This window comes from Coptis chinensis, chromosome 6, assembly GCF_015680905.1.
Source record: "Coptis chinensis isolate HL-2020 chromosome 6, ASM1568090v1, whole genome shotgun sequence".
Classification (NCBI taxonomy): domain Eukaryota; kingdom Viridiplantae; phylum Streptophyta; class Magnoliopsida; order Ranunculales; family Ranunculaceae; genus Coptis; species Coptis chinensis.
The window spans coordinates 74,593,148-74,604,689 of record NC_141461.1 but is presented as its reverse complement, the minus strand read 5'-3'; the positions used below and the strand labels follow the sequence as shown (position 1 = coordinate 74,604,689).

The 11,542-nt window shown below is 34.9% G+C and overlaps 1 protein-coding gene across 2 annotated transcripts; it reads left to right on the top strand.

Moving 5' to 3' along the window:
* Positions 1-832: 832 nt before the first annotated feature.
* LOC147494437 (methionine aminopeptidase 2B-like) lies at positions 833-11,342 on the top strand. 2 transcript variants are annotated; one of them, XM_086568814.1, is made up of 20 exons: positions 833-1,222; positions 1,298-1,343; positions 1,467-1,613; positions 1,698-1,785; positions 1,858-1,938; positions 2,023-2,087; positions 2,399-2,539; positions 2,622-2,738; positions 3,619-3,753; positions 3,922-4,057; positions 7,342-7,378; positions 7,464-7,571; positions 7,721-7,820; positions 8,117-8,262; positions 8,343-8,434; positions 8,691-8,785; positions 9,202-9,298; positions 10,255-10,398; positions 10,525-10,742; positions 11,125-11,342. In XM_086568814.1, exons 1-20 carry the CDS (start codon positions 1,113-1,115, stop codon positions 11,233-11,235), a joined length of 2,214 nt encoding a protein of 737 aa, XP_086424940.1. In that variant the 5' UTR covers positions 833-1,112; the 3' UTR covers positions 11,236-11,342. The 2 variants fall into 2 exon arrangements, with proteins under 2 accessions (XP_086424940.1, XP_086424941.1); XM_086568815.1 differs by lacking the exon at positions 3,619-3,753.
* The last annotated feature ends 200 nt before the right edge of the window (positions 11,343-11,542 follow it).

Sequence of the window (11,542 nt, the reverse complement as noted above, 5' to 3'; positions counted from 1 at the left end):
ATAGTCGATAAGTCTTGACATGATTAGTGTTGGATAAGATTTATTATTGCACGTGGCTTGCATTAGCCTTTCAAGAAATATTGTTGATTGGTTTTCACTTTATGGTGTAATAGAGTTGAGATAAAAATTATATTTTTACTTATAAATATAATTGAGGAGTTGTTTGATCATATTTGTGAATTTTGTAATAAAGAGGAGTGGTTTAATTTCAAAATTTTATTGGTTTAATTGTTGTAATAAACAAAACGATGATGAGTTTTTGGAAGTTGGGAGTGTTTCAAACTTCGAAAATCAAAGAGTCGGGAACAAATATTGTTATCTGATTTTGTCGGAAGTTGAGGTGTGACACTTAGAAGGGTGAGCGAGTGAATTTCGTGTCTATAATTGTTTCTCTGAATTCAAGTGTCTTAAGCTAGATTTTTGGGAAGAATTGGTTGAATCACTTTAGCTAGCTCAGTTCTCAAACTCAACTCATTGAGAATTCAATTTCAGTTGTTCCGATCTGCAATAAGACAATTGATGCTCTAGTGTCTAAAAGGACCAAGATGCTCTACCCCATGCTTCAAGAATATTGTGAGAAGTATCGAAACAATTCTACAGAAATATATTGAATAAGTTCTAATATCGAGCTTCTTACTGAGAAACTTGATCGAACACCCTCCTTTCAAAAGAATGGATGTTTATTTGAGGGATTAGTGCGCTTAGCTGCAAAACTGGGAATACAATTTCTAACCCGCCAGCAGTGCCACTATCACCATGCAGATACGATCTCAAAACTGTTACACCACTAACCAACATGGCTGAGCCTCTCGACCTCTGAGAACACAGGGATAAAGAAGTGTCAGCAAGCACCCGGCACAAAGTCTCATCCCCCACCCCAACTTGGGTCAGTCCCAATATAATCATGCGGCTCATGCCATACTCGATGTGGGGCTAAAGTTTGTAGCTACATGGGCCCAAATCAGAAGTCGGGCTTTTAGGGGTTAATTAACAAAACAGATAAACGAACCTACTAGAAAACAGTGACCTTGGTCCGTTTCAGCAAGAACACAAAAATAAAACCCGTCAAACCCTCCAAAACCTCTTTCTGCCACTCCAACAAAGAAAATAAAATGGACGCAGCGAAGTTGAATCAGTTGAAAGCATTCGTAGAACAGTGTAAATCAAATCCATCATTAATCAAAGATCCTTCTCTCTCCTTCTTCCAAGACGATCTCCACAGGTACAATACCCAAAACACCCTTCCTTCAAATATTTCACTCTAATTTTTATTTTATTTTTATCATTTTGTTTACAGTCTCGGTGCTAAAATTCCTGGCGAATCACCACGTCCTCCTTACCCGGTACATGTTTATTTATTTATTTATTAAAAACAAAAAAACAAAAAAAAAAAAAAAAAGATAAGAAAACCCTAGAGGTTTGATAATGTGGACCCGGATGTATTATATTTATTTTAATATATACAGGAAGCAGTGGAACCAGACAGTGATGAAGAAGATGCTCCTGAAGAAGAACCAGTTCAAGAGCAAGGTTACGAGAATGAGGACTTAGTCGAATCTGATATCGAGCTGGAAGGCGATGTGGTTGAGCCAGATAATGATCCACCACAGAAGGTGCTTTTGGGGTTTCATTTTAATTTAGTTTTATTATAGTGTTTTATAGAATGGGTATTTTAGGGTTTTTTGGAATGTGTGTAGATGGGTGATTCTTCGATTGAAGTTACGGAGGAGAATCGCGATGCTTCTCAATTGGCTATGGGACAAGCAATGGAAGCGATTTCTGAAGGTATATTTTGATTTGATTGTAATGGTTTTATTTTGGGGGGGTTTGTGTATTGATGTGGTTTTGGGTGATTAGGTAAACTTGAGGAAGCGATTGTGCAACTTACTGAGGCGATTACGCTTAACCCTACATCAGCTATTATGTATGGGACAAGAGGTGAGATATTAAAGCTTTAGGATTAATAGTGTTGTTTTATGAGTAGTTTTGGATTTTGAATTTTGTTTGGTATTTTTTGTGCAGCTAGTGTTTATATCAAAATGAAGAAACCAAATGCTGCTATTCGAGATGCAAATGCTGCTCTTGAGGTGACATTTATTTGGTTACTCTACGTGCATACCATTAATTATTTATTGTTGTGGATTGAAAGCATATGAAAACAAAATGAGTTTCTGTATATAGCTTTGGTTGTCCTTTTGTTCCCTTGGTTGACATTTGTTCATTTGCAAATGATGAGGTGGTCCCTAAGTTTGGTCATGGTATATTTAAGTTTATCTGTTGAATGCATGATCATAGCGCACCTGTATAGAAAAATGGAATTAGTATACACTAACATGCTTTATTACATGTAGAGGTTAAATGCTCACCTTTGATTTATATTATGGTTCTTTTGTTCTAGATTAACCCTGATTCAGCAAAAGGATACAAGTCTCGTGGCATAGCTCGATCGATGCTTGGCCAGTGGGAAGAGGCTGCCAAGGATCTTCACTTAGCATCCAGAATAGATTATGATGAGGAGATTGCTGCCGTTTTTAAAAAGGTATCACTACCTTTTTAAGCAATACAAATATTCATTAAATTTATATCTTGGTTTATCTTACTACTATTTGAGGGCCATGCAGGTTGAACCCAATGCACACAGAATTGAAGAGCACCGTAGGAAACATGATCGCTTGCATAAGGAAAAGGAGGATAGGAAAAATGAACGTGATAGACAACGTCATCGTGCTAAAGCCCAGGTAAGCTAAGCAATATTGTCTCCAAAGTGACCATTCTATAGCTTTTCTTTCATTTCCTTAGCTAAGTAAGTAAACAAACGCACCCACAATTTTGAAACTGTTACCATTCCATTCTTTTCCAAAGTGGACCACTCTATATATTTATTTCATTTCCTTTCCATTAGTTAAAATTTAACAAACATGCCTTAAACTCAACCTTTTAGATTTTTCTGAAATTATTTTGCCACGGGTTAAATTCTAATATGATATATTATTGCGAGAACCAAACCCTAAATAACTTTTTATTCTTTCTTGAGGGGCAACCCATATCAAAGGTGAATTTCACTTAAACCCTAATAATAGGGCGCAACGTATAGTATCGATTGAGATAAAGGGTTTCTATCTCTCTCTCTCGTTCGCGTGCTAGAAGAAGAAGAGCAAGACAAATTCAGGGTTTTAGTGTTTGTTGTCATTATCTCAATCTGTAGTGGTTTATGCTTGCAATGTCCGACGATCGATGAGGGTTCAATATTATTGAGTTGCTCCACTACTCACTGTAGTAGTATTCTACTTTTCTTTTCTCTTTCGTGATTTTGGGACATCTCTTCTGAACTCTCAACTATATATAATATAATGACTGTTACAATAATAAGTGATAATAATGAAATATTTAAACTTATTATAATAGTAATTCGATTCTCTATCGTTTAAATACTATGGATCATCATATTATATATTGTTTCTTTGGGTTTGCTAACGTTCATGATACTTGTTGCGGTCTTCATCAAATTCTTTTCGTTTAAGGTTTCTCAAAACAAAATATGCTGAATTTTGCTATCAACAATATTCTATAGAAAGGATATTTAATTTAATTAATCAAAAAATAGCTGAAATTTTACAGATACCCAACAGAATGGTAACGGAACAACATTCGATAGAAGGAGGACTTCTTTTGGACTTTGATAAAGTCTTGCAACTTGACAACAACAACCATCATAAGCAGCTTGATCGTGATAATAACGATAATAATTTACCGGTATGTATCGGCTGTATGAACACACCACTATATACATATTACGACACAAAACGCAAGTATCCAAATTAAGTTTTTCACTGTCATTTGTTTACCATTATTCATGTTGTTTTTCTAACCCAAAGAACAATTTTTTTTTTTTTTTTTTTTTTTTTGGCATTATATCATTAGACCTCAGATGATACAAATGAAAACTCCAAGACACAAGGAACAGGAGGAACATCAACACCTACAAATGGGATTGCCAAGGTTGACAGAAATGACAGACAAGGAGGAGGAGATGCCTCAGCATTAGAGGAATTACAAGGTGCTTCTTTCCTATCCTTATTATATCCCTTCAGCTCATTTGTTTTCTCATGAGTAGTTATGTGTCAGCTATTTTCGTTTACTCTTAATAATTTTTATGCTCGACTTGCAAGCTGTTGGATCAAAGTATCTCCCTCATGGGATTATGGGGTAGCAGTAGCACAATATTGTGAACAACTTATATGTTTAAGGCATTCACCTCCTTGGAATTATGGATCGCATACTGGTATTATACTTGTTGAGAAAAGCTGTCTTGAGTACTAGTACCCATGACATCGTCAAATGTCAATGCATCTAGTTATTGTACTTGTGTAATGCTACTCCTAATTTATGTTCTCAAATGCCCCATTTATGCTCTTTGAACTATTAGCATTAGCATACTAGTAAACCGCCAAGCGGTGAGGAACAAGCAAAGATTATATCAATAATATAATCAAACTTGTAGAAGTTGGTTTTGTTAACAACAACGCATATCAATGGAGTAATTTGGAAGTAATAGAGATTCTGATGATTTCTTAAAGAATTTTACTGGTGATTTATAGAGGAGAATAGAGATGAACTTTATTAAGAGTGTAGAAATATTTGATAGAGAGAGATTGCATGAACGTTGGAGAGTTTAAGAGAACCCGAATTTTGTTGTTATGTTTTTTTTGCTCCCCTAACACTAGGTCACTTGCTCCGCTTGTTCCGGATAAATGATCTCTGAGAAATATTTTATTTTATCCGAGTATCAATACTATGCGAAAATTACACTGTCCCACCGAATTAAAATGTCCTCTTATCCAAGGACAAAACCAAGCAAGAGTATATGCAACCCAGTAGTTGAACTAGGGGTGCGGTAGTGGAGCTTCTATAGGAATGGCCATTTTTCTGGCAAATTACTGTCACGTTATGTAAGTTTTCCAAATCTTTGGGGGTGCGACTGCACCCACACGCACCCCCGTGGTTCCAACTATGCTCTTATCTTATACCCATCATCCTAACATGCAAACATGCCCAACCCGCAAGAGATGGTTTCCAATTTTATTTTATTTTATCATAGCTTCATAGTATGTCGTCTTCTAATATTCAAAATTCCCTCAAAATTCTCTAACAATGCATGAAGGCGATTTTTCTATAATATTTTGCCAACTATAGGGAGGGATGACCCACATTCTCTTATAGCCACATTGTGTGCGCATGGAAATGACATACCTACCTACACATGAACCAAGGCTGATTTTATGGGGATGTGATCTCCACAACATGGAGATCATCACCAAAAAATTTAATTCCTTTGAACATGTCTAACCCTTACCAAAATTTGAGTTCGAGTTCGAAATTTATCTAACGACCAGAATTTTAATACTCTTTTGACTAAGCTAGACATCCAATTGAGCTGATTTTTTGTGGGAATACTATCCATGGTAGGGGGGGTTATCTCTGTGATTGCTATCCATGGTAGGGGGGATTACCTGTGATAATTTTTTTTTTTTCTTATTTGTTTTTGACAAACCTATTTTATTGATGCTAGCTGGGTTCGAGCTCCAGATCTCTGGTATCATCACCCATTAGTTTTACCAACTTACTGTACTTTGGCGGATATAATGGTTCTTCCCAAGACTTTAATGTGATATATTAATTGTGTTACCTTGAAAAGGACCCCTTTAATATGACCCACCCCAAATATAGACACTGCCCCACTCTTAGAATTTTAACTTAAAATAAGTACGTAAGTTAAACTTCACCTAGAAAATGAATTGAAGCCTAATTTTTTTGTGGATATGATGTACTCACCATAAAGATCTCTCTAAAATTTCAGCTCATTTGGAAACATCTAACCTAAATTAAAATTGTTGTCATCTTTAAAAAAAAAATCCAACGGTCCAGAAATGTCGAGTTTTTGCAATCATCTTTTGCCTAAGATGTATCCAAATGAGCTGAAATTTTGTGGAGATGATCTTTATGGTGAGTGCATCATATCTTCAAAAAATCATATTTGAATTCATTTTCTAGGTGAAGTTTTGTGTACGTACTTATTTTAACTTAAAATAAATATGTACTTCTAAGAGCAGGGCTATATATATATATATATAGGGAGAGATCAATATACAACATTTTACACAACACCCTTTTTTAAGTTAAAAGCTAATACTTTGTGGGTATGATTTTATCACTCTAAAAATCAAATCCACAAAATTTGAGCTCATTTAGAAATCTTTACCCCTTTCAAAATTTGATTTTAAAATGTGATTTTTTTTCAACTGTCAGGATTTAAAATTTTGCAACCTTCTTTTGGCATCTTTAGAAATTTTCAAATGAGCCCATTTTTTGTAGGGTTGTTATCTGTGGTGGAAAGATGACATCCACAAAAATCAAGTCATAAATAAATTTGTAGAGTGAGATATAGGCCATTTTATACTGTTATATAAAAAGTATTGTATATGGACCCTAAACCCTATATATAAAATAAAAATAAAAAATATTCTTCATAGCGGTTCATATCATCTTCTGGTTTGAAGCAATATTTGGATGTAAAAACCTTGATGCTGCGAACCCCCATTTGTCTTCATTATCCTGTAGCTCAACAAGTGAGATAACTACCTCTCTTTTTTTCGCTATAGCGTGAGATAACTACCTCAGTTCTCTACGACTTAATATCCAATGATTAATGCCCATCACTCCATACAACTACTTCCTTTTCACCTAGAACTACATAAGTACTTTGTATATGTCATGATGTAGTTTTGTAGATTACCTCAAAGTTCTTCTTCAAACAATTGTCCTCCAAAACAATACCTTTACGCTATAACCAACCTTGTATTTGATTTATAGCAAAAGCTTCTTTATACTTCATAGTTTCTTTCCAAAAGGCAAAACCTCCCCATCATTCTTGTCATACTTTGCCATGAGAACTTATTCCCTCATGCTTGAGATATTGTCACCAAAGCGCTACTGCACCACAATTATATACAAAACAAAGCAATATTTATATCTGCTAATAGGGGATTACCGAATATTTATATATATACTATTGACAATAAATTCGGAATCGATCGTTAGTTGGTCCAAAACGATGAGCGACTAACCCTATTCGGTCAGGGATTAATGGGCAAAAGAAATGTACGTGCTTCTTGATATTGAATCTGCATGCCATTTCTTTTATATTAGTGTAACTAACTATCTCACTCCCTTTTTCCTCCCTCCATCCCTCTTTATTGACTCATAGTTTTGTTCGACCTAATATCATTTAAACTTTTTAGGTATATGATTTTTATTTGTTTTCTTCTCCCACGTTTTTTGCAGAATCTACAAAAAGGAAAAAGAAGAAAAGCAAAAGCAAGTCAGTACCAATTTCTTTTATGGGTTGTTCTTTTGGGTGTAAATTGTTCTGCTTGTAGTGATATAATTTCGTCAATCCTCATCAGGAAAAAGAAAGAGACTCTCGAGCAGACCGATCCTCCTTCTATTCCTATTATTGAACTTTTCTCATCCGGGGATTTTCCTGAGGGTGAAATTCAGCATTATAAAGACGAGTAAGTAGTTATCTTCTTGGTTCTATTTTCAAGAATTGTGATACACTTGAAGGTATATTTTTAAGAATTGGGATAAACTTTTTGGTTCAATGTGGGAGCACTGATTGTTTCTTTTTTCTTTTTTCCTTGGTCCTATGGCTTCTCAATAGTAATGTGTGGAGGACTACATCTGAAGAAAAAAGGGAACTAGATCGCCTGGAAAAACCAATACACAATGTAGTTCGTCAGGCTGCCGAAGTTCATCGACAGGTTGAGTTCAAAATTTCGAATACTTCTAGTTTTTGTAAATGTTTTTTGTTGTTTTGTTTCACTTGTAACGCAGGCCTTCTCAGCCCACTTTCCCCTTATTAATGATATTTTACTTTACCTAGGAAAAAAATAAATAAATAAAGATTGTGCAGTGCTCCACAACATAGTTTATCGGAAAAAAAAAGTGATCCACGACATATAAGTGTTTGTAGCGATTTACTTATTTTATTAGTTTTGATGCTTTTGACTTTGGTTGTAACATGCATTTGAATTGTATTTGGATATCCTCCTATCAGGTCCGGAAATATATGAGGAGTATTATAAGACCTGGAATGCTGATGATTGACTTGTGTGAAACTTTGGAAAATTCAGTGCGTAAATTAATATCAGAGAATGGTCTACAAGCAGGGATTGCATTTCCCACAGGATGTTCGTTAAATTGGTAATTTATTTCTTTTAGAAGTTCCATTGATTTGAAAATCTGTCCTTTATACACATCTGTTATGAAAAACACTTTTTTAGGGTTGCAGCTCATTGGACCCCAAATTCTGGAGATAAAACTGTGCTCCAGTATGATGATGTTATGAAGTTGGACTTCGGAACTCAAGTTGATGGTATTAGCTCAGGATTATACTTTTTTTAGTAAGCAATATGAGATGTTAAATCTGACCTATTATGTGTCGTCATCCATTATTAATTCTCATAGTTCATCTAATTGAGGTGAGGCTATATCAGGATTATGCAGCAGAAGTTTTCTTCTGTTGCTAAATCAAAGGAAGTTACTCATATTTATGGGTTTTCCTTTTTTCTGGCAATTAGATATTTGATTTTCAGATTAATTATCATTGTTTCTATTCCTAATGTTTCCAGGACATATAGTTGATTGTGCATTTACAGTAGCCTTTAATCCCATGTTTGATCCATTACTTGAGGCGTCACGAGAGGCAACCAATACTGGAATTAAGGTATCCCATTTCTCAACAGTCTTTGCATACTACATTGGTTGATAATGTTTGATGTTGCAATGAATTCTTCTTAAAGAATCATCTCATCCTTGCAGATTTACTTACATAATGAATGTTACATAAAAAAAACAACTAACATTTCAGTGCGTAAAACCTTAGCCACTCAACCTATTTCTGTTTTATACGTTTTGGGTGTATCACTGCACAATGAATGCATATGAATTTGGAATTAGTATGTAGTACCTTTTCTTCCAGTTTCTAGCTCTGAAAGTAAACTGCATTTCATATTCTAGTCTTATGGATGGTAATTATTAAGGTTAATGACAGCAATATGCTCATACGTCGTAATTTATTCTGCTCTACATTAATGTCCATACATCTTATCTATTATGTGGTGTTTCTCTTATATCCTGAAGGAAGCTGGAATCGATGTACGTTTGTGTGATGTCGGCGCTGCAATCCAGGAGGTCATGGAATCATATGAGGTTGAAATAAATGGAAAGGTCTTTCAAGGTACAGTTGTTATGTTTGGAGATTGTTACTGCACATTTCTAGTCGTTTATAGCATATTTAAAATCTTAATGCCTTTATTACTTTTTTTTTGTGAAGTAATGCCTTTATTACTTGCACTATGTATTTGGATGCTATTATGATAATACTTGGTGTAGTGCTTTTTTTTCTTGGATCATTGAGCTGATTTTAGCTTTTGTTAAGGGAACTATTTAAAACCAATAATGATGCATACATAGAAATTCTGTATTATCGGTGGCGGTGGTTTTGCAAGTATGAACAAAAGTGTCAGCAGCTGGCCCACGTTTATGGAGTTATGTACCGTTCTACAGGGTTGTGTTTGCCATAATGCCATTAAGGATAGATACGAGGGTACTTATGTTTTTTATTGTCATTCGAGTGGTTTAATTAGTAAGTGATGTGAACTATGATTGGCGGAAGCTTCAATCAATGAACAATTCACTCAATAAGAATAATCTTAATAATCTTTAATGAAATCACTCATGAAATAATAATCTTTTATAAATCAAATAACTGAACTAAAAACAACCTAAGAACTAATGGAAGCACCTATTCTATTTATACTAAACTCTAACCTCCTCAAACCTAACCTAAGCCGAATGGGTTTGGACCTGAAATACTAGACTTAGACTTTGACCAATGTGGCCTGAAACATAATAATAAAAAAAATACTAAAATATCCTCGCACTCTATGTGCCTATTATATCAGTAAGTTTTTTAAGTTCCTAGTAAGGCAAGGTTATTGATTAGAAAATAACCCAATTATTAAATAATCTGGTGGTTCTGTTTCTGGTAATTATGTGTATTTAGGGTTCATAATTAGAGTATCGTACCTGATTATGTGTATTTTCTGTTCTTCATACCTTACTTGGCATATAATATAATGAATCTAAAAATCATGTTAATACTTAATAGAAAGTGGTTATGCTTCTTGGCAGTTAAAAGCATTCGGAACTTGAATGGCCATAGCATAGGCCGTTATCAAATCCATGCTGGAAAATCTGTGCCTATAGTAAAAGGAGGGGAGCAGACAAAGATGGAGGAGGGGGAGTTTTTTGCTATTGAAACTTTTGCATCGACAGGTGAGGCTGCTGTTTTAGATAGTTAAGATCTAGATTGGGGATAGCATTGCATATATACATAAATGAAAATGTGCCTCTTGCACCAGTCATTTTTATATAATGGTTCTTGATTGTCTTCATGTACAGGTAAAGGGTATGTTAGAGAAGATTTAGAGTGCAGCCACTATATGAAAAATTTTGAAGTTGGACATGTACCATTAAGGTTGCCTAGAGCTAAGCAGTTGCTCGCAACAATAAACAAGCACTTCTCAACATTGGCCTTTTGCAGACGTTATTTAGACCGCCTTGGGGAGTCGAAATACCTTATGGCACTCAAGAATCTCTGTGACTCTGGCATTGTTCAGGTATTCCACATGACAGCTAAATTGTTAACGATAGTGGTTCCTCCATATTAAATTGTGTTGTTTCCTACAAGTATCAATCCAAAATCCCAAGGGATAAATTATGATTGCACAAATATACAAAAAGGTCACTTTGCTCCAGGCGTACTCTATTAATCAAGTTTTAATTTCTTATTAAGAGAGAAGTTGTTGGCTCCTTCGGTCATGTTGACTATATTTCTTGCCGGAATCTCCATCTTTTAAGATATAATTGTTTGAACCTTTCTATATTTGGAAATAGTTTTTAGCACATTTTAAGTTGATGGGACATTTTAGGGTGTTATAATCACTTTTCAATTAGAATTACAACTAATGAAGTTCTCTTTTGGTTTGTCTCTCGTTGCAGCCTTACCCTCCTCTATGTGATGTGAAGGGTAGCTACGTATCACAGTTTGAGCATACCATTCTATTACGACCAACCTGCAAAGAGGTTATATCTAGAGGTGTTGATTATTAATAGATAATTGAAACAAAATCCAGACACAACAGGAGAGTATTTTAAGTTACTTGTGTAATGTGAACCGATTGACTCTATCTATCCCTATTGTTATTTATTTTGCTGTCCTTCCACCTTATCAATGTTGTGTGTATTCTTGGTTTCAATTTTGATTTTTTCCTGTTTTTTTGGGGTATTGTTTGGAAGTGGGGCCAGATTCATTATAAAAGAAAAATGATTTACCGTGGCCAGCTGTGTAAGCTTGTAGACGGATCAAAAACCATGTTATGCAGTTGAGCAAATGTAATGTAAATCAGTCGTGGCAATT